The sequence below is a fragment of the Prosopis cineraria genome, unplaced genomic scaffold, assembly GCF_029017545.1.
Source record: "Prosopis cineraria cultivar Desert tree isolate PC_DT_omini unplaced genomic scaffold, ASM2901754v1 PC2, whole genome shotgun sequence".
Lineage (NCBI taxonomy): Eukaryota > Viridiplantae > Streptophyta > Magnoliopsida > Fabales > Fabaceae > Prosopis > Prosopis cineraria.
In genome coordinates, this window is record NW_026555333.1 from 17,478,255 (window position 1) to 17,503,007 (window position 24,753).

Sequence of the window (24,753 nt, forward strand, 5' to 3'; positions counted from 1 at the left end):
AAAAAGTATTGGAGACCTTATACTAAGTGGTGAGATATTTTTCTCCTAAATAATTTTTTAAAAGCAAAATCATCATTTTTCAAACTTGTTATCCTCTCCGCTATCTTCTAGTGATCCCTCATGTTCTAATTTTGGGCTTAAGGCCGAACCAACCTAAGTATGCAGGGTTATGTTGGGCTTAATTTAGGGTAGGTGCACTCAAACAAAAGAAATAATTTTTTTTAAAAAAAAAAAGAAAATGACAAAGAGGTCTCAAAAAGATCAATTAACTTAAATTAGGTCCCAAGTATCAAACTTTATAAATTTATAAATCCATCTCTTAATTTTGTAAGTGCATTGTAATAAATTTATAATTTATTTTTTAAATTTTAATATGGTTGAAGAATAAAAAACATTGTTTTTCATGTTAAAATTTGAAATACAAGTTATAAATTCATCACAATAGAGTGAAGTTGTAAAATTGAGAGATTGAGTTGTAAATTCTTAAAATTTGATATTTAAAACTTAACTTAAATTAATTAATTTTTTTAAATTGTTTTTATCATTCTCCCAAAAAAATAGTGCCTCAAGGAGAAGAACTATTTTATATCACTACACCTAAAGGCTTTACTCGCAAAAGAAAAGAAATTAACTAGAGAAGGCCCGGCCATGATGAGAGAGAGAAATTGAAAATTTGACTATTACTATAATTTAATTTTGGGTTAAATGGAAATTTGATATTTTAAATTATAGGTCCAGAATATTATTTTAAACTTATTTTTAATATAATATTCTCCTTTAAAATTTTGAAAATGGTATAAAGTTACCCTTGTTATTAACAAAAATTATAAAAATTAACTTTGATTATTAGTTAATTAGAAAATAAAAAAAGACTAAGAATTTCTTGGTTATTTTCTGTATTTTTTGGGTCATTATTTGTAATTTGATTTTTTTTGTAATTTTCTTGATCACTTTTTGTAATTTTTGAGGTCATTTTTAAATCAGTTAATATTAAAGTTAACTTTTATTAATAGTAAAAGTAGAATGGATAATTTTAAAAGTTAAAAGAAAATATTATACTAAAAAAATTTAAATGCTCTTGGACATATATAATTTAGGGGTCAAATTGTCTTTTCCCTTTAATTTTTAACAACTAAAAACAGAAAATTAAGTTAAAATTAATATTTCAAAATTATTGTGGAATGATTTCATTTTCAAGTGGTTTACCATCTATATTATCAAAGTGTTGTAAAATACTTCTAATCTAGTTTCTATTTTTAGAGTAGTCGTGAAATTGGAGTGAAGGCTTAATTATTGTTCTAATCTAATTTCTTAACTATTGAAAATTGTAAGCTTAGTTGTAACTGTTTTGCAACTTACTTGAAAATTAAATTCATTCTCAAGTGGCTTGCCTTGTATTTCCAAGTGCATTGTAAAATGTTTTCAATATATTTTTGAGTTTTCAATATAGATCCATGAAATATATTAGAGCAATAGTTAAATTTGGTGGTCGCTTTACTATTATAGTGACAATGACTCCAATAGTTGTTCTGGTGCTTGCAATGGCCTTGGTCCTTGTCAAGGATTTTTGAGTTCGGTTGCACAACTTTGCCATCTTTGCGAGAGAGGTCACACACACACACACACACACACATTTTAATGTAACACTGAAAACTTTCATTCATATGAACAAAGAAAATACAATGAACCAAATCCAGCGAGCAAAATTAATTTTCATCATTCATTGCCTCCAAATCTAAAAATGGGAAACGATCAAAGCCACAAAAATCTTTAATAAACATATGAGCTAATCTATATCATAAACATATGAATTAATTTAAAAAATTTAGATCGTTTCTTGATTTATCCAAGTCATCTTTATATAAAAGCTATACTAATTTTTTCTTTTTTATCGTTTCAATTTTATTTGACATCCTTGAAAGGACAGATGTCACATATTTAAACTTGCGCTCATGTGCGTAAACGTTGTGCGTGTGGATATATTCGTGTATGTGCTTAATTGAAAGGTTTGGTCCTTTTGAGGATTTCAAAACTTGCAAACCCTGAAGTGCAATAATTGCTATTATTAATGCCAGTGCTTTGAAACTCATATCGGATGTCAAACCTGAAAGAGTAACAGTTGCGGTTTTCATTATTCAACTAATTAGATCGGTGGTCAAACAGATAATATAAAAATTAAATAAAAATAATATTTATATGTACAAATATATAAATAAAATATTAATTTGTCGATAATGTTTGGGATTTCGACTCTAAAGGCTAGATGCTTGGACCGCTGGAACTGGAGGCACTTCATCATGTCACGACTCACAAGCTTCTAATCTCGATGCCAAAGACTATATCACTAGAGTTGGAAGGAGAGGTTGGAGGAAAAGTCAGAGATTGAGCCTGAACCATGAAGAAGAGATTACACATTAGAAAAGAGAAGACAAGAGAGAATTAGTAATTAGAGAAAAAAAATCGTGAATCCAAGTGACTTAACCTAAATTTCTTTTTATTTTTTTTTTTTTTTTAGCTTTGAATTGGGTTGACCCACTCTGATTTTTAAGTTAAAGCTGGTTCTCTCTCAAAACTGGCTAGATCAGCTCAATTCAAATGCCAGATTAGTTTAATTAGTTGGACTAGAACGTTTTGTTTAGCTGGTAACTGTTAGACCAGTCAAATCATTCGATTCGGTCTAGTTTCAACAACATTGAGTAATGCAAAAAAAAAATGTCATTTTGCCAATAAGTAATTGGATATAAGTTTTATATTTTATATTGTTAAAAAAATGAAATAATAATTGTACCTCAAACTTATGTTCTTTCTCACAATCCTAAACATTCTCTCAAATCCTATCCCATTTACTATTTGGTTTTTTTTTTTTTATCTAGTATCTTACAAAATCTAGGCTACTTACTCAAATTAATTTGAACTTTTGGTATGAGATTGTTATTGTCACTAGTAACCTCATGGATATATCGTGAATGCCTTTAACATATTTATTTGTTGCAACTATATATCTTAAGATTTAAATTTGAGATTTTATGATAAGTTTAATGCAACTCTCAATTAATTTTACTAATACAACAAAAAAATTATTATAATTTTCTTATTTTGTGAATTTTTTCTACATTTATTCGATATATACAATTGAAATCTTAGATGTACGTTATTGCGTAGGAATTTGATTATAATTATATATATATATACACACATTATTTGTTTGAAAAGTTAGTGCAAAATCTTTGTCAACATTAAAAGCCAAAACCAATTGGTTTACCTTGTTAACTTAAAATTTGTAAAAGATATTATTTCTTTGCGTAACAAAATCAATAGATAGGAAAAATCCAAGACGGAGATTCCCTAATGTCGTGAGATTTGGGGTAACAAAAGCAATAACAACGTGAAAAAGAATATTCCCTAACCTTTGTACGTTAGGAGAGAGTTTTCTTTATTTTATCAATAATAATGGTTTTTTTTAAAACATTACTATTATTAAAAAAAACCACTATTATTAATAAAATAATAGTGGTTGAGTAATTGGAAAGTTGACAATAATATTTGAATCATAAAATAAATATTATAAAATTATAATGCATGATGATGACTATTAGTAAATTATGAGTAGTAAAGTATTTTTATGTAAAACATTTTCTTCATATTTTTTATTTGTTCCTCCTGCATATTTAATTTTTTTTACTATTTATCTATGTATTTTAATTGTGACTAACGTCATATATTTTAAGAGAAGTTAAATATTAAAAAATAGTAACTTTTCAATAAACTTGAGAATTGGTTAATCCAAAAAATACAGAAATTTTTAAATTATAGAAAAGGACTTACAAATAAATGTCCTATAAAAAATTAATATCAGTTAAGTTTCTCTAAATTATATATAAATTACAAAATATTTTTAATTATTTATTGTGTTTTTTCCAGCAATTATGATCTACTAATTACCTAGTAGTTAGTTAAATTGATTGATCAATATCATATTTTAATCTGAGTAAGAAATAACATTTGAATCGGATAATTTATATGTAATTTATAGAACTTAATTGGTATTAAATCGCTTGTAAGGTACTTATATATAATTTTTTTTGGTCTTCCTTTTATAATTTTTGAAAATTTTTTTATAATTTTTAAGATAATTGATGTCAAAGTTAACTTTTTATCAACCAATGTATCTTTTTTAAATATTAAAAGAACAATTTACATGTGCATGATCCAATGTATTTATTTCAAACGTTAAGAAAAATTATTTATCCTGATAATTTATATGTAATTTATAGAACTTAATTGGTATTAAATCTCTTGTAAGGTACTTATATATAATTTTTTTTGGTCTTCCTTTTATAATTTTTGAAAATTTTTTATAATTTTTAAGATAATTGATGTCAAAGTTAACTTTTTATCAACCTAATGTATCTTTTTAAATATTAAAAGAACAATTTACATGTGCATGATCCAATGTATTTATTTCAACGTTAAGAAAAAATTATTTAAATTATTTTACATATAAATTTAAGAATAGTAGACGAATAATTGAGGAAAAAGATATCAGTAATCTTAACTTTTTTGAAGAAAAAAAATTATCATTGCCCTTTTTTTTTATTTTTTATTTTTTACCAGCTTCATCTTTCAGTGAAGCACAGACGTAGAGGCGAAGGAATAAAAGGAGAACGTTTGCGTTAATTCCACTGTCTCTGTCTCCCTTGCTCGCTCATTTCCCTTTCCCTCTCCTTCTCCACCAGGGGGAGTCATTAATTTCCATTTCTTTCTTCAGCCTTAAAAAATCCGAGAGTTTGGGGAGAGATCTGTTTTTTTGTGAACAAACCAAGAGTGAAGGATCATGGGAGTGCTCTCGAACAGGATCGATCGGGGAGAACTGAGCCCCGGTGATCACATTTACTCGTGGAGGAGGCAAGGCACACATTTATGCGCATCACGGTCATCCCTTCTCTGCTTGTCCTTCTTGATTACTTTCTGTTTCTGCTTTTATTTGTACTTGATATGGATGTATTATAAAAAAAAGGATTTTTTGGATCGGGTTACTCTGTCTGGTTCTTTCCGAGTTTCCAGTTTTTCTTTTTGTGTTTACTATAGCACAGGTTATTGGGTTTTTCCCCACTTTTTATGTGATCTTATGCAGGTTCTGGTCGTGGTTTGTTTTCTCGGGTTTGTTTATTGGCGGGAATAGGGGCTGGTCTAATTTAATTTAATGATAACTATTAGATTATTTAGATAATCTGTGTATCGATTAAGCTTTCTTGGTCAAATTGCAAGTTTGTGTTGTGTCGTTTAGGGATTAAGTTCCTTGTTCATATCGTATTTTTGTACGCGCTAATTATATGTTAAAATACTCCAGTTAATGTTCACAAAAAATAATAATAATGATAATAAAAGAAAAAAGTGGATGGGAGGTTGTATTTTGTTGAATTTCTCAAGTTCGTAATAGTGTCAGAATGGTTTTGGCCATTTCCAAGTGATAGCATTTGGTCCTGCAACATTGGGTAATTTATCGGGACGCCTAAGAAAAACAAGCGCCCTGTACAATGGTAATTCATTTTTCAAGCTCGCCAAGGTTACCAATGATGCTTGACATTTAAATCTGCAGCCTTAGCTTTTGGGTGGCTACTGGTGTGACCTCTTGCTTCCATCATGTAAATTGAGTTGGACAGCCAATCTGACACTAAGGTTACTTTTGTCAACTCCCAGTTAGAAACCCCTAGTGGCTTCGGTTACTTTCATCATAATTGCAATGTTTTTGAATCAAGTAACATTATTTGTATTATAAACTATGAGACATTAGTGGCACAATGATGCTTGTGCATTTGAATCTGGAAGTTCCTGAATTTTTTCATGCTTGCTGCAATATTTGAAGGTTTTATACAGGCCTTGTAGATTTAAGGAATGAGAAAATATTGTCCCAATGTTCACCCAGGGAATTTGCTTGTGCAATGTAATTTAACGTTGTACAAAATAAAAATACTAGATCTGAACTTTCATCGCCAATAAGGTACTAAGAATCCTTCCAGTAAAGAAAGGATTTTGATAGGTGTAAAGGGCTAAAGTGTTAAGGTGCCTAGGCAAATAAAGAGCCTATTGCTATAGCACAGGAAAACGAAGCCTATAACTAATTAGTTGAGTTTGGGCAGGAAGGACCCTCCAGCCTGTGAGTCAATTCATCCATCACTTAAACTCTCAAGCCATATGAACAAAGCTAACAATGACCTGAAGCTAAGATTATAATTAGGTGGACAGAAATTCCTTGTGCTGATTGTTGTAGGTTCAAGTTCAAACCCTATGAGCATCGAAATAAGTAGTCACCATCTCCAAGGCCAACTTCACTTGCCACGTTGGAAGAAGACTAAGCAGGAAATTCTGAATAGGGAATGTCCTTCAAGGAATATGTCAGGGAGCATTTACTCAATAAGATATAGTGGAGATTCCTTGAATGACCTTTAAATGACAGTGTGTGATTTAAGGTCAATATCTGGATTAGATCCCTTCTCGATAGCTTGAGTCAGAGCTCATCCCTTGAAAAAAGGGATTAGTGATTATCGTGCAGAAAAAAAGTTGTGAAGTAGGATCCGGGAATTGCAATATTGATGGGAAAGCTATGCTTTCCCATCTTAGGCTTCAAGAAGAAAGAGTGGCTTTTCTTCAGCTCTTCACTAACCATTGGCAATCCTGTTCATGTTGGGAAAGCATTACCTATTTACCTTAAGTGGGGCCAAGAAGTGAAATGAAAAGCATTGCTTAACACGCTGACTTCAGTTCTCTTTCCTCAGTCAAGGTCAGCAGAAGTTGAATCTAGCTCAGTGGAGGTCTTTGCTTTTGCTTTTCATGAATTTGACTTGAAGGTGATATTGTGATGACGAGTGTTGTGGCTGTGATCCCATTGCATATTCTTCTGCCAGAAGTTAACGATTCTTAACCATGAGAATCACAGTTCCTCAATGTTTTGGTGGATGAATTGACGGGGAGACAGTAATGTATAAATGTTGTAAAATGTTATGGATAGATGTTCTAGCAATCTAGTTCATGGACTTCTGTCATCTTGTTTCTGATATGAATTGTATTGTTATTCACTTATGATAGAAGAATTGGGCCATTGGGGTGGGAGATTTTAAAAAATTATGTGCATCGATTAATGGATAAAAAACAATTGTGTCTTTTGATGTTCAAGGTTTCTTAGTTATTAGCACAAGCCAAGTTTGTGTGTGTGGGGGGGGGGGGACTGAAAGTCAGGGTTGTGTTTGACATTCAGAAAATGGAACAATTAACACTGCCTATTGAGAAACGGTATGGATAATGCATTCTGCAAACATTTGATCCATTTGATCAGCAGTAAAATCAAAAGAACTGTTCAGAACCTTCAGTATCAATTCCTTGCATCATGCATGGGAAATTTTTATTAAAGAACAGTTATGGGAGCGAGAAAGAAATTATCTGCAACAACAACAACAACGCCTTTATCCCACTAGGTGGGGTCGGCTACATGGATTGCAAGACGCCATTGTGCTCTATCATTTATTAAGCTTTAATAGCAACGCGTCCTAGAATTAGTTAGCATCTTGTCCTTATTTATCCATGCTAAGATTGACCAACCTTTGAACTTTTTGCATGTCGTGGTTGTTTTCCAAATCTCATTTACAAATATGTACATTTTCTTTTGGATTGGCAAGAATCAATTTTTTTTTTTTTTGGTTGCTTTAATTATAATGCGCATCTTACTGAAATGACGATTCTGTATTGCCCATGTCATTTGTACAAGACAACAGGAATATATGTTGGGGAGGGAATGGTGATCCATTTCACTAGAGGAGGTCAAGAAATTGGAACAGGAACTTTCTTGGATCGTTTCTTTTCGAGTTCATCTCCCACTCATTTTGCTGACAATCCATGCCCAAAGTGTGGTGACCAATCAAAGCTTAACGGGGTCATTTCTTCATGCTTGGATTGTTTTCTTTTTGGTGGTCATCTATACCGCTTTGAGTATGGTGTCTCACCAGCATTTTTTCTTGCCAAAGCTCGAGGAGGCACCTGCACACTTGCCTCATCAGATCCACCGAAAGATGTCATCCACCGTGCTAGATATCTTCTCCAAAATGGATTTGGTGGCTACAATGTCTTCAAAAACAACTGTGAAGATTTCGCTATTTACTGCAAAACAGGCCTTCTTGTGAGCACTAACATCAGTGTAGGCCGGAGCGGGCAGGCAGCATCTTATGTGGCTGCTGTTAGTGCAGTAGTTTCTTCACCACTTCGCTTCTTGACCACTAGTTTCAGTGGCCTGGCACTGGTTGGTTGTGGCATGTACTGTGTTAGCCGTTTTGTTTCTGATATGGGAGTGCGCCGTGATGTAGTCAAAGTTCCTGTGGAAAGGCTTATAGATCCGTCTGGCTTGGAGGAACCAGCCAGGGCAAATGAGATTGACCAAAACAGACTAGATGAAGCTGCACAAAAATTGGATAATGCTAAGTTAGGGAAAGTTTAGCGATTTGTCTCCCTTTGGTGAGTATTTTAATATTTGAAATGCGATTTGCTTATTAACAATATGTGTGGTTTTTATTCACGAGTTGGGAGTGTGCAAGATGTTTGCCACAAATGATGAAGTCATTTGAAACTAACAATACCTATTATTGCAATGCTTTGTTGTGTGTATATGAAGTTGTTATGTGAACCATATTAGTCCTTATTATTTATTGAAGAGACCTTAAGATGTTCTAAGATATGCATTCACATGTTTTGATGTGGATTCTAATTTGGGAGAATTACACAGAAGTTCTTCACAACATAAATAAATGCCACAAGGTTCATCGATACTTAACAGGGTATAGTTTTTACTTTGCGCTGCAAAGTTGTTGATGAACCTTTGATATTTAATTGTATTACAGGAAATCTTAATGTAATCCCCTTCTAATTTCGCTGTGCTGAGAAGAGATGTCATGCCCATATAGCATGTTCCTTTTGGTAAAAACAAACATAAGAAATGAAGAAGAATATGGTCAAGAGTTAGAGAAAGTAAAGAGAATATGGTCAAGAGTAAGAGATGGCCATTCGTCAGAAACATGTATACTATTTAGAACTAACAAGCCTCATAGGTACCTTAACCCTCGATTAGTGATACAATTTGAAGCAAGATCCCTTTCCTTTTCTTGGATTAGTGACATAAATGTTGCGTACCATTATAGTGACTTGAAGAATGGCTTTCAAATGGGGCTTCATTCTAGGTTACGCTACTTAACCCTCAAGAAAGCTCTAGTTACTTCCCAATACTGCAATTGAATGCCAAATAAGAAATGATTTGGATACGGTGAGTTGTTTAAGTCTACTCATTTAATAAATATCTTAACTATAGTTATTGAATTTTTTAATACTTTAAAATTATTAAGATATATTTTCTTTTAAAAATTTAAAATAATTCTTGTGATCGAAAGACTTCTCATATATGTTGTCCTATTTAAAAATTTAAAATTTAATACTTTTTGAGTAATATATAACAATTTTTTGTAGCAGTTTGATTAAATTGAATTGTCATTATCATAACATGTGAGACATTTGTTGAATGAATAACCACTTACGGGATTCAAATCCAATAAGAAAGGGGAAAAATTGTGTGTTAACCACTTAAGGAAAAATTGTGTGTTAACCACTTAATTTAAGACTCAATTATAAGATATATAATGAACTTTTTAAATTAATTTTTAGAATATGACAAAAGACGTTAGTTGTTAGACTTTACGAGTTAATCTTATAGTTAGGTCTTAGTTTGTGAGATAAATATAATTTTTGAACGATAAAATTGTTTAGGAGTAAAGCTAATTCAATTATCTATTTACATATGATACAACTTGATGCGTTTTTGTCTCCTCTCGTCTGGTCTCGGATATTTATTTTGTGTTGAAAACTATGAATCTAATTTATCACAAATTTTAATACATTCCAAATAAATAGTTGATACTTTTTTTATAAATTAATAGTTGATGCGTGATCTATTTAAGGAAATCAAATTTTGAACTTTGTTTTCAAATTAAAGTACCATCTATTAATGCAAATACATATTTTTCATTGGAGATATTTTAAAAAAATAAAATTTAGACTACATTTTTAAAATTAAATAAAATTTTACGTAATCTCAATAAAAATAAACATTTTGTATAATTCACGTGAACATTTTTTAAAGAGAAGTGCAATTTACCGGTTCAATTCAAACTTAAAGCCCAAACGAGCAGCATTTTCTTTTTGGGTTCAGTGAAACAAGCCATGGTTGGTAGAGTTGCACAATACATGACGCAAGTTTAGCACTCAATATGCCGCGAAGGTAAAATAAAATAAAATAAAGAAAGAGCGAAAAAAAGAAATTAGGTCAGGATCATTTATCAATATTATGCTTTATGCCACTAGATGTGAGGCATGAACTAACAATGTAAAGAGGTAAACGGAAGACAAAAAAAAGAACAAAGATGGGATTTAAAATCAAGAAGTGTAATGTCGCAATTCTTCTACTCGATTTTGCTACTCTTGTGTGAAGAATGGAAGTAGGATTTTGAAGTTTTATCTGTTTCACTTACAAAATTAGTGTGACATACAAATAGGATAGGAACCCTACATAGTGATAGGACAGCATGCTAAACATCCCACTGATGCTAACATCCAACACATTCAAACAAAAAGTTTTCTTCTTCTAGTAAGGCCAAAGATCAATTCCACCAGGCTTCTTTACAAGTATTTGATTGTATTCAGGCCTCGACGTCTGCAATGGAAATAATCAGTTATTAACATGCACTTGCAGAGGCAATAATTGAATATTAGGCAGGGAACAGGGGAATATGGGGACTAGAGATAAAGATCATAGGCATCGTTGCCAAGCATTTCAACATATCAAGACCAACTGTGAATTAAAACACCAGTTACTTACTACTAATGAGTAATGAACAATTTAACATCGTCAGGAACACAGTAATGCAGAGACAGTGCAGAACCTTGTTCAAGTTCCTTGCTCAGCTATGAAGAAGAAGACAGCACTAAACCTGTTGCAGTTGTCTTCCGGTCCTAGATAGGGATGGCAATTTCCCCGTTAGTGAGATCTCCTATGGTATTGCCCCCATGTAGTGGTGATAGGAGAAATTTCTCTCCCTTAAGACACAGGTGGGGGTAGGGTACTCCCTGTCTAAAACAAGGGAAAGGGGACCAGATTCGGGAAAATGCAGAAGGAAGGCTTCTCTGCCCCTGTGCAGTTGCCGCCCCTCCTAATCAACAACCGTATCATGCTTTGGAAATAAAAAAAAAAAAAAAAAAAAGTAGTCTCTAACTAAAGCTGGGGAATCTTAATATGTACATTCCCAAACTTACATTCTGGCCATTGCTTTCCAAATTCTACAGCAGGGATTGCAAATATCAGCCAATAGTATTAGACAAATTGTACCAGTGTGTAGACCGTTGGATATTACACTATTCTATGAAAAATGAGAACCAATTGTTGATCCAACAGTGATACTTCAAATAATGAAAATGAAGGAAACAAACAATATTGACCACGTTACTAGAGAAAGCAGATCTCCCTGCTTACTAATACTAATCTAACATGGACAAAAAATTGTAACTCTGTAGAGCAATAACTTTGTTTATAGCATCAATTTATCACATGTTACACAAACATCCTAAAAAGAGAGGAACTCCCATAAAGTTTTTACATGTTTGGTATCATAAAGGAAAAGGAATCCCCCTCGATTGCAAAAGGAGAGGGAAAAAAAAAAAAAGAAGAAGCAATATATGTCATGTTCTTGTTGGCTCTATGAAACAGAATGAAATATGCAATGTCTATTGTGACTTCATCATTACTCAACAATGTCTCTCTTCTCATCACTGCTTTTTAGTAAGGCACGGGAGTCATCTTCCACTAACATCTTCGTTTTGTTTCTCTTTACATACCAAATGGCCCCATGGTTATTCCATCAGATTTGAACAATGGAGCCCTTAACTCTTTCTCCAGTTATATAGTGTGAAATTCTCAACCTATAGATGCATTTCTCTGTAACAACAGAACAAATAATAAAGAAACAGAAGCCTCATCAACCATTTCCTGGGAACTTTCCAGTTTCCACCAGTTTACTGCCAACAAGTGAGACCTCGATAAAAGGCTTCGTTTATTAATTCCATAAACTAAGAAAAGGATTAATCTACCACCTCAAGTGATAATATATGCACAATATATTAATTCACAAGGAAGTTATGTTATTTACAAGAGCGAAATTCTATAAAAATGATCAACACTGGTGACAAATCAACCATAAATCCATCAGATCCGAATATTGAGATGTAAACAGGGTAATGTCAAGGTCAATCTGAATTATTCCTTAGGACTAAACATTAAGAACCAAGTTGAACATGTACAAAATTATTCACATCCACACCAACAAATTCGAAGTTTAGATAAAATCATTATCAATATTTACAGCTAAACCACAGATAGAAAGGATAAAGAGGGGAGAACTTACAATGTCTTTGAAGATAACATACGCGATGACAAAGAATAGAAGGAAGAGGATCTCAAACTCGGCGAATCTGACAAAGGCAAAGACGGATTCTACCGCCCGGGTCAAAGCCGATGGATCGCTGGTTCCGGTTCGCCGGCTCATCGCTGATCGAAGAATTTGTCGTCGGAAGAGATAAGGAAGTTCTGGAGTTCGGTGACACCTGAGAAAAGCAGAAAGCGAAACCAGGATTGGAAAAAAACCAACAAAATCTGGGACGACCCGGTCAGAATTTGTTCTTCGTGTTTCGATTCTCTTTAGGCGCTTCCCTGCTGTGCGTCTCCAGGTTCGCCAATATGTAGCGTCAGTTTAATCTGGCGGTAAAATCACCTCGCCTTATAAGGCCTCCTCGTTTTATAAGGGTTAATCCTGGCCCTTCAACCGACCTTTTCAGTAAAATTATCATCTAAGGACCCCTGTAATGTTTAAATATCAAAGAAAGACACTAAAAAGGAACATCACTGCAACCCTGAGACATATGTGAAAATAAGATTTTGGGGGAAAAAATCTAATCACCCCTATAGCATTTTACAAGTATTGGTATAAACAATAAAATATTTGATTATTGATAAGTTACTGTATATAATTAATAAGTGAATATTTATTCATGAATAAGTTACAAAAATTTATAGACCTAATATATTATTTTTAACCAAATATTTTGTTATTTATATGTAAGCAAGATTTGTAAAATTAAACTATGCCTACTAGTTTTTGTAACCTCTTGTTTATGGACAAATATTTGCTTGTTAATTATGCATAATAATTTGTCAATAGCTAATAGACTTGTAAAATTAAACTATATCTACTAGTTTTTGTAACTTTTTATTTATGAACAAATATTTGCTTGTTAATTATGTATGATAATTTGTCAATGGCTAAATACTTTGTTGTTTATATTAGTGGAAGACTTGTAAAATTAAATCAAGCCTGTTAATTTTTTTAAACTTATTTATAAATGAATATTCATTTATTAATTATATATGATAATTTATTAATAGTCAAATGTTTTATTATTTATATTGGAGTAAGACTCGTGAAATGTTGTAGGAATAACTGGGGTACCTCTCCAAAAAATATGTCCCAGGCTTTCGGGAGATGCAATGATATTTCAATTTTTTTAAGTTATTCTTTAATAAATTAAAATGCTACGGGAATCTTTAGATGATATTTTCCTTTATTTTATACATCAATTTTTCTTTAAAAATAAAAATATATCTTTTTTATATTTTTGTATCCGTCTTTTTAAATACCAACTTTTTTTGGCCAAAAAATACAAATGCTTAACACAATTGCACAAACAAACTGTTACGTAGAGTAAGACTCACGAGGGTATCCATATATTCTTTTATTTTTTTAGTTTTAAATTTAAAGGCAAAAGTTTAAGAGTTTTAATTTATTTTTTTATAATAACTCAGGAACATTTGAGGTAGGTTAAATGTTGATTCTAATAATTGAATTCAACAGTACTCAAATTTGACCTAATAATCATATAAAAATAATTAAATTGTATGAATAATAAAATAAAATGGTGTGAATAATTTATTTAATGGTTGAACCGTTGAACGAATATTTGGCCAAAAAATGGTTGAAGGAACAAGAAAAATTTTATTGATCATTTTCAAATATATATATTGTTGGAATATTATTTATGAATTGGTATTAATCAATAAGCCCAACAATTTGGTCTTTATGATCTTGTATAGACCGTGATAGGTGGACCACACAAGTAAACCCAACGGACAGAGGCCAACTCACAACTCAGTAGCTGTCAGTTATTTTCTATCTCTTAATTGATTGAATCAGAGATAATGTGATATAATTATTTTAATTATGTAATAAGGCCGTTACCAATCTGATCTATATAAGTTGATCAGTCGATAACCACAAATACACGACTCATTTTCTTCTACTCTATTATCTATGAACTCTAAAGACTCTGGGACCTGTGGGTTGTGCATCTGTCTACACTCGAGGTAATCGAGTTTTTCAAATGCTCATGAATTCTTTAGGTATGCATATATTCTTTAATTTTTTTATTTATATGAATTGAGATAATGAATTATAACATATACATACATATATATATATATATATATATATGTTTTTTTCTTTTCTCTCCTGTACCAGTCACTTAGACTTGGTTTTCATGTTTATCATTGCAATGAGATATGAACCATTTAGGTGGTTTAAATTTAAAATATTATTATATATTATATTTATTAAAATAAAAAATTTATAAAAGTTGTAAAATAACTTTAATAAATTTTTTTAATATAATATAATTTAATTTAAAAGATTTACTTTAATATTAAAATTTTTATAATTAATGCATATTGAATATTTATATATACTCTATATTTCAGATTTAATGAAAATGAAAATCAGGTCTGACTCACCGGCTCTTCCTTACCTGTAATTCTAACATGATTTACTTCCCCAGGAGTGTTCTATATAATTATAAATATTACGTGATATCTCTTATAAGAACAGTGTTGTATTGAGCAGTTTCGAGCGCGTCTTTTGTTGTCTTCGTCGTCGACATGGAGGATCTCCGGCCAAACCCTGCAAACACTCCTCCACTCACTCCGTTAGGCTTTCTCGATAGAGCTTCCATCGTCTATGGTGACTGCACCTCTATTATCTACAACTACACCACCTTCACTTGGTCCCAAACCCGCCTTCGTTGTCTCCAACTCGCCTCCTCCCTACGCTCCATCGGAATCCGTCGCGGCCAAGTCGTTTCAGTCATCGCCCCCAACATCCCTGCCATGTACGAGCTCCACTTCGCCGTCCCCTTTTCCGGCGCTGTCCTCAACAATATCAACACCCGCCTTGACGCTCGCACTGTCTCTGTCATCCTCCGCCATGCTGAATCCAAGCTCGTTTTCGTCGATTATGTCTCACTCAATCTCGTTCTCGACGCCATGTCCTTGCTCCCTCCAGAGATTCAACGTCCTACCCTCGTCCTCATCACTGATGAATCCATCGAACAAACTTCATTAGAAGGCTTCATGGATACGTACGAAGGTTAGTAGAAAAAGGTGATCGGAATTTCCAGTGGGTCCAACCTAAGAGGAGTGGGATCCGATGGTTTTGAACTACACGTCGGGCATGACGTCATCTCCGAAAGGGGTAGTTCATTGCCATCGAGGCATGTTCATGGTGACCATGGATTCTCTGGTTGACTGGGCCGTCCCCAAACAACCAATCTAATTGTGGACGTTGAATATGTTCCACGCTAATGGTTGGAGCTTTCCATGGGGGATGGCAGCCGTCGGAGGAACTAATATCTGCATGCGTAAGTTCGACGTCGCCACAGTCTTCAGTCTGATCGAACGCCACAATGTGACCCATATGTGCGGTGCACCTGTGGTCTTGAATCTGCTAACAAACTCCCCAACCAGTAAACCCTTAAAGAACCCCGTTCAAGTCCTCGCGGGGGGAGCACTGCCGCCACCGGCAGTGCTGAGCAAAATAGAAGCGTTAGGGTTCGTGGTGAGTCACGGCTACGGGTTAACAGAAACAGGTGGGTTGAATGTTTCTTGTGCATGGAAGCGAGCGTGGAACCACTTACCGGCAACGGAGAGGGCACGGCTGAAGGCAAGGCAAGGGGTGAGAACCATCGGGATGGCGGAGATGGACGTTGTGGATCTGGATTCGGGTAAAAGCGTGAAACGCGAAGGGTCGACCCTCGGAGAAGTGGTTCTTCGTGGCGGGTGCATCATGTTGGGTTACCTAAAGGATCCGGAAGCGAACTCCATGTGCTTCAAGAATGGCTGGTTCTACACAGGGGACATGGGGGTGATGCATCCAGATGGGTACTTAGAGATTAAAGATCGATCCAAGGACGTCATTATCAGTGGGGGTGAGAATGTAAGCAGTGTGGAGGTTGAATCGGTGATATATAGCAACCCAGCGGTGAAGGAGGCGGCGGTGGTGGCGAGGCCGGACGAGCTATGGGGAGAGACGCCGTGCGCGTTCGTGAGCTTGAAGGAGGGATTGGAGAAGAAGCCGACAGAGAAGGAAATAATGGAGTATTGCAGAGCAAAGATGCCGCACTTTATGGTGCCCAAAACGGTGGTGCTTAAGGAGGATCTTCCCAAGACTTCGACTGGTAAGATTCAGAAGTACGTTCTGAGAAAGGAAGCCATAGATATGGCATCCTTGCACATTGATGGGGGAGAATAGAATAATCTACTGTTAGGTTTCGGTCATGATCGTCAAGTGTGTACGAAGTATTAAGTTTTTTTTTTTTTTGGTTTTTTTTAGTATTATAATCTGGCCTGGCCTCCCGACATTAATGGGCAGGACTATATTATGTGTTTTTTATATGAATACATGAATGAGTTAGATTTCATTATTGGATGTAATTGAGAGTAGCTTTTAAAATATATTTTGCATTTGTATAAACTTAATTCAAGATTTCATACGTTGACCGTCATGATATATTTCACTTGGACTAAATACCGTTGGTTATATTATATGCTTAACCTCAGTTCTCCTCAAAATAAAATTAAATCATATATAATTCTAACTTCAGTCTTATTAGTAAATTATGAAGCACATCAGTTGTTGTAAATTGTCATGACATTGGAGAATTAAAGATGGGAACTAAAATGATAAGTTATTTACATAAAAAAAATCTTACACTTTTTTCTAATAATAATAAAAAATAATCTTACATCACTACTAGAAAAAATCAATTTACTGAGAAATTCCGTCCCTTACTAATTTTATTGCTAGAAATAGCCTTACTAAATTTAAGGCCAAAATAAATTTTATCACTAATTTAGTGAGGGATTGTAAGGAATCTGATCATTTGCTAATCCATTGCTAAAACATGCATATATTTAAAAATAGTTACCTAATACCATATCACCGGCCACATGGGCCAACTCATACCATACCACTTGATTGATACAAATTCATCCCCCACCTCGTCACATCACCTATTAACTATCATGTCATATATTTATTATATTTATGCCTTCCTAAGTCTTTTTTTTTTATTAGTTGAACTAAAATACATCAGCAGTTATGATATAAAAAATTAAATATATATTATTTAACTACATAAATATATCAAATAATATATTATAAAAATATACACGTATATTTTGGACTATTTTTTATTAACCCCCATCTTAAGTTGGTGGATGATGAGAACACACACACACATACACACAAAATACACAATATATTTTAGGCACACATACTAACTATATTTTAGGAAAAATTAATCATTTAATTCTTGTAGTTTTAATCTAGTTATAATTTAGTTCCTAAAATTTTGATTCAGTTATAAATCAATCTTTAAACTTTATCTGTTACAATTTAATTCCTAAAGTTTCAACATCTTAAATATTGATCCTTGTATTTTAAAAGATAAAAGTACAAAGATTAAAAATATTTTAAAATTTTAATATTTATAATATTTATAAACATTAAAAGGATTTAATAATTTAAAATATTAGTAATAAATTTTAAAATATTTTTAATATTTATAATTTTATTTTTTGAAATAGAGGAATCAATATTTAAAATGTTAAAATTTCAAAGACTAAATTGCAAGAGATAAAGTTCAAGATTAATTTATAATTGAGTCAAAACTTCAGAGATTGAGTTATAATAAGTCAAAACTTCAGATATTAGGTTACAATTAAGTCAAAATTATAAGGATCAAATGATTAATTTTTTCTATATTTTATTTTCAATTACTAATACTCTCTCCGTTAAAAAATGTAAGACATTTTTTGAAAAGTTAGATGTTTAAAAATATAAGGCATTTTTAGTTTTTTAAGGTGTAATCATTGCCTTTTTTTTAAAGTACCCTTATTGATAAATGACTTTATATTTATTGTAGGATGTTTAATAGAGATAAATATAAAAAATAAGATTAATTTAAAAATAAGTAACTACTTTATTAAAAGTAAGATTTGGTTAAAAATTAGAAAAATTAATCTTTTAGTCCTCCAACTTTTAAGTCACTTGTAACTCAGTCCCTCAACTATAACTCGCTATGACTCAATCCCTCAACTTTTGAATCACTTACAAATTAGTCCCTTAACTTTTGTTAATTTTTTTTCATGTTAACTTCTATCTCACATTAATGAATAAGAAGAGGATATTTTAAAATAATATATGAGCATTTTTTTACCCCTCTTATTTGATAAAAAATTTAAAAAAATTAAAAAATAAGGACTGAGTTATAGGTAAATCAAAAGTTGAGGGACTGAGTTGTAGCAAGGTATAATTGAAGGACTGAGTCGCAGCGAGTCATAATTGAGGGACTGAGTTACAAGTGAGTTAAAAGTTAAAGGATTAAAAGATTAATTTTTTCTTAAAAATTTTATAAATTTTTTATAGAGTTTGGGATTGGGATGCAGAAACTTGTTGATAGAGTTTTGTTGCATTTATGGTCCATAAGTTGACACATATTTGCGGGACTCCAGGTAATGTGTATAATGTATATTTATATTTTTAAAATTAAAAAAGTGGCACGTCAACAAGCGTGACTACCTACATTATTAGGTTCGAACAATTGCGAGCACCCGCATTGTTAGGAGCGGAGTATCCTATTGATGAGAGAGAGTTCATTTTTTTTTTTTGGGCGAAAATATCATTGAAGAAGCTCTGATATAATTTAATATCAGATAAAAAATTATAACAAGTAAATATTAATAATTAATAAATGAAAGTTTAAGTGTTAACAATTTCGATCTATTTAAGTTCTTATCTGATATTAAATCATTTCAGAGTAGGGACAGAGCTAGGATTTAAAAATAAATATTACAAAATTTTCATAAATTATAAGAGGCCAAATATATATTACACTTATATAATATAAAAAATTTTAAAAATGGGAGAGGGGTACGGCCCCTACTAGTCATCCTCCCTCTATCACTGTTTTACAAGTTCTTTATTGCCTTTTTTTGTTAAAAAAAATTCGACTAAAGATCAAGAATGCAACTTAATTGCAAGTGAGTTAAAAAAAAATTTAAAATTTTAGTTCCGTTCAAAAGGACGGAAGTTAAAATAATTTTAACAATAAAAAGATTAAAGTATCCTTTACTTATTATGTAAAATTATTAGTTGTTAATTTTTTTACTTTACTTATTAATTTATTAATATGAGTTGTCAATTACATTAATTTATCAAATAAATAATAATATCAGTTATTAATTTACTAACTTTACTTGTTAATTTATTAACATCAATTATAAATTACAAAACATGTCAGTAATTTATAACTAATATTAAGAAATTAACAAATAAAATCAGCAATTTAACATGATATTACTATTTATGATTGAAAAACTGATATTAAGTTTTGTATCATTATTAACACATTAATTTATGTAATTTACAATTCATTTTGGTAAATTAATGAGTGAAGTAAAAAAATTAATAGCTAATAATTTTACATAATAAGTGAATGATACTTTGATTTTTTACCATTAAAATTATTTTCACTTTAATCTCTCTAGACTTAACTAAAGTTTCATATCTTTTTGAGACCAATTGGTAATTAAGTATTCCTAATCCTTAATTAAAATTTTACCTTTTTTTGGCATCCGATGAGAGAGAGGTTGCGATGTTTGAAGATCTACATTCACAATTTCACATGATCGATACACACACACACAGATTCTAAGTTTCTAATTTTCTTTGTGCTACAATCACAAGTATAACATACCTGTTGACGAGTACGTCGTATGAAAATAAGGAGATTATTATGTTCGAAGTAAGAGATGATTCAAATATTCACCAAATATTTTACATATGCACGTACATGCCTGTAAAAAGCTTCCTTAACCCTGTATTAGTGATACAATATTTTTTTTAATGGTCATGAAAAATCCATGCAAAGAGATACAATCAAGTTATGTCAGGATCCATAAAATTTTTACACCCTAGTGGTCAATAATTATAGAATGTAAGTTGTCACAACACGCTCAGTTGCCGCAAGTAAATTGACACGTCTCTGTTTGCTTTTTTGAACACGTGGTTGAAGGCAATACAATCTTTCACTGTAAAATTCCTGGTTTTATTGATAATTTTCATGAGGGGATATCTTTTGGATAAGTTGTGTTAGACAAGTGATAAAGCCCTAATGGAGTTAACGTAAATATTTATTTAGTGAATTTGGTGCTTCAACAAAGATTAAAAGGGCTCCCAAAATTTTCATAAGTGTTGCTACAGTAGTGGGATGATAATCAAGATATCAATATATATTGTAAAGCACAATATCAAAACACTCTAGATTTGCAGTGTTTTGAATAGGGTGCGTTATTATTTTTATTTTTGTTTAAATTTAATTTAAAAATAGTTAATGGATATTAAAAAAAATAGACGTATGACCCATAATAAAAAAAAAAGTAAGTGTGAGACCTATTAGTAAAACAAAAAGTGAGGTCAATGTGGGACCATAATTTAATTAATAAAATTTATTTATAGAGGATGAAAACTTTTTGCTATATAAATTTTCATTTATGAAAGTCAAAAATTAGACAAGATGTTAAAAAGAATAGGATTTTTTTTATTTTTAAAGATTATGTGGGATTCATAGTAAAAATTGATGGTGGATACTAAAAATAAATAAATAATAGGAATTAAATATACAATGAAATTACAAATTTTATTTAGATAGAGTATAAAAAGTAGGTAGGTAATCTGATGAGTTTTACTTCAAAGTTTAATTTATTTAAAGTAAAAAATTATAACTTAAATTAATTTACCTAAAATAAAAAATTCTAAATAAAATAATTTGTTAGTGTTAAGTTTATATGTATAAGATAATAAAAAGTAGAATAAAATACAAAACTAAGTGACAGATTAATTTATATGTAGATGATAACAAAATTTAGAATAATATCCTTTAATTTTAATTTTAATTTCAAAAGAATATAAGCAAAAAATTCATAAAGCTTTTCTAAACTTGAAGACAATTGCTTATAACACCATTACTTTTAAACGTTTAAAATTAACCCTTTTAATCTTTAATTTTATTTTTCAAAGCTCCTTACTATTAATTAACTTTGTTATGTTTTGGTCATTAATTAATTTTGTTATATTATTAATATAATTTGTTATGTTAAATTAATGAAATACATATAACACATGACATGAAAAAATATTTTATTAATTTTTTAACACAATTTAAAAGGGGAAAAATTGTTTTTTTTTTCACTTTTAACATACATGGCTAATTTTGGAAGTGATACATAAAAGGGGCAAAATTATAAGTTATTTTTAACACAATTAAGTCCTTTTTTTAATAATATAACTTATCAAATTATGAGAACTCATAACTTCAAGCCCTTAATGCTTGCTCTGAATTTTTTAAAAAATATTTTATTAATTTTTAAAATTTTTATTTGTTTTGATAAAGAATATTGAAAGTAACTTATAAATAGAATCAAGGAAGTACAAAATTAAAGGACTAAATTATTTTAGCTGATTTTTAAACCAGAAGAGAGATATAGAGATATATGAAATTAAGATAAAAAAATAGAGGAGAGGGCAATATAGAAATTGTTCCTTAAATTTTAAAGAAAAGTGAGTGTAGTGAGACCCATAGAAAAAAAAGTTGGGTTTGAAACATACAATTAAAGAAAATGTGAAGTGAATATGGAACTCATAATTTTACTAATAAAATTTATTTGAATATGTAGAAAATTTTCCTATTTATATTTTTATTTGTAAATTTTAAAAATTTAGATAAGGTGTGAAAAATAATAAGATTTTTATATTTTGAAAAACTATGTGTGATCCATTGTAAAAATTGATGATAAATGTAAGACTCTTGGTAAACATAATATATAGATGTTAAATATGCAATAAAATAAAATAAAAAACTTATTTAGACAAAGTATAAAAGGTATATAGGTAACCTAATGAGTTTAATTTCAAAATTTAATTTACTCAAAATAACAACTTGTAAATAAAATAATTTATTACTTTTAAATTTTAAATGTATAAGATAATAAAATGTAAAATAAAATACACCCTCTTTGTTAAAAAATATAAGGTATTTTTAATCAAATCTTACCTTCAATGAAGTAGTTGCTTATTTTCAAACTAATTTTATCTTTTTATATTTATCTTTGTTTAATAAAGAGTTTTACCTTTAAATAAATATAAAGCTATTTATTCAATACAGCACTTTTAGAGAGAAAAAAAGATAATTATTACATTTAAAAGATTAAAAATACTTTACATTCTGAAATATCTAACCTTCAAAAAAAATTTTGAAGCTAAGTGACAAATTATAAAATGAAATATTTTATTGTTTAAATTAGGGGATGATATACATTCTAGAATAATAAATTATTCTTTGTATTTTAAAATGGAAAAATAATCATAAAATCTTATCAAAATATATAAATAATAATTTGATCCCTTAAAATGCTATATTTCCTTTTAAGTTTCTAAGTACTTTTTTAAAATTAATGATTTTAGATTAAAAGAATAAATTTTCTCTTATTTAAAGTGAAAATAATAGGTTTAACTTTATTTTCTCAATCACAACTTTTGTTATGTAAATAATAAAAAATAATTAAGAAATCACAAATTTTCATGTACAATTTCTTTTATAATTGATAAATAAGTTTTGAAAATAATCAGCCTCAATAACAACTTTTGTTTAAGCAATTATAACTTTAATTTAATTAATTATAAATAAGAAATCACAACTTTTCACATAAAATTTCTTGTATTATTGAAGCATAAGTTTTGAAAAATAATCAACACAACTTTTATTTAAGCATTTACAATTTTTATTATGTGAATTATAATAATTGAATAAAAAATTACAATTTCTCGCATAAAATTTCTTTTATCAGTGAAGCCTAAGATATGAAAATAATCAATTATAACTTTTATTTAAGCAATTATTATTTTTATTATGTAAATTATAAGAATTGAATAAAAAATTATAACCCTCATATGAATCCATTATTTTTTTTATTTTACATAAGAGACATTCAGTCATTTAACTTAAAATTATTAATGTTAGAAATGCACTTAGGTATTTAAAGGAATTATGATATTTTGAGATATATGATTGTTATTTACATATTTTGGTAGGATTTTATTATTATTTTTTATTTTACAATTCACAGAGTAACAAATTTTTAAGTTATAAGTAAAAAAATTATAAGTATTCTAAAATAATTTTTAAATTTTTATAATTTTTTTATTTTCATCTTTTATATACTAAAACATTCTTATGCATCAGACAAGGATTAAATCTAGTTTTGAATGAATAGGTTGATCCTCCTTTCACGTTGATATTTGAGATAATGATAAATAAGTTTTAAGAGAATCAATTAATTCAACTTAAATCTCAAGTGCAAAAATTTAAGAATTTAAAAGTTCAATTCTCAATTTTATAACTTTATTATGATAAATTTATAACTTATATTTTAAATTTTAATAAGAAAAATAAATTAATTTATTTTTTAACCATATTAAAATTAAAAAAAATTATAAATTCATCGTAATAAAGTTGTAAAATTGAGAGATAAACTTATAAATTTTTAAAATTTGGTACTTAAAACTTACATTCAGTTAATTAATCTTTTTGGATATCTCTATCATTCTCCTTTAATATTTCCAGGGCAAAACACAGTCTTGATTATTAAACAAAATCTTGACCGTCCATAAAACATATAATTTGAGCCGTTAAATCTCTCCACCAACCAGATTGCTTTTTGATTATTTCATTGTTGTGTCTTCTTCTAGTTTCACTCCCACCATGCTTAAATCTCATCGTCGGCCTCGGCCAGGAGTTCATTTAAGAATAATTTCCCCCATTTTGTGATATTATTATATTATTAAAGTATTTGAAAGAATATTTTTTTTTGGGCGTTATTCCCTCATTTTTAAAAGCAAAATCCATTTCTGGGTTTTGATCCAAACTCACATAGAAAATGTATCAAACCCTTGAAATGCCAACCAAAATGCAAAATCTTCTTGCACAACGCAAAAATGATAATTCGAAGTTTATATATGTATTACTTTAATTAAAATTTAAATTAAAAGGTTCTAAAAAAATTATGCCGGCTTTCGTGCCCAACCATGAATTCATGTCTGACTTTTTTTTTTTTTTGGGTATGAATCTCTGACATTTGTATACTCATGAGCTTCGTGCCCAACCGGGCCCACTCTTGTAAATGATATGAAAAAGATGGTAAAAATACTTGGGCTATTTCTGGTCTGCCCC

General features: G+C 30.3%; 1 protein-coding gene, 1 non-coding gene and 2 pseudogenes across 2 annotated transcripts; 2 read left to right on the forward strand and 2 right to left on the reverse strand.

Annotated features, from left to right (window-relative positions):
• Nucleotides 1-1,819: 1,819 nt before the first annotated feature.
• LOC129304287 (U6 spliceosomal RNA) lies at nt 1,820-1,925 on the reverse strand. The gene has a single exon (XR_008591653.1). It is a non-coding gene; the product is annotated as a U6 spliceosomal RNA (small nuclear RNA).
• A 2,733-nt stretch (nt 1,926-4,658) lies between these two features.
• Nucleotides 4,659-8,720, forward strand: LOC129303783 (protein LEAD-SENSITIVE 1-like; annotated as a pseudogene).
• A 1,719-nt stretch (nt 8,721-10,439) lies between these two features.
• Nucleotides 10,440-12,824, reverse strand: LOC129303545 (uncharacterized). Its single transcript, XM_054942921.1, has 2 exons — nt 12,489-12,824; nt 10,440-10,744 (listed from the first exon to the last, which is right to left on the reverse strand). Exons 1-2 carry the CDS (start codon nt 12,627-12,629, stop codon nt 10,676-10,678), a joined length of 210 nt encoding a protein of 69 aa, XP_054798896.1. The 5' UTR covers nt 12,630-12,824; the 3' UTR covers nt 10,440-10,675.
• Nucleotides 12,825-15,067: 2,243 nt separating this feature from the next.
• On the forward strand, nt 15,068-16,715 carry LOC129302582 (2-methylpropanoate--CoA ligase CCL4-like; annotated as a pseudogene).
• Nucleotides 16,716-24,753: the final 8,038 nt, after the last annotated feature.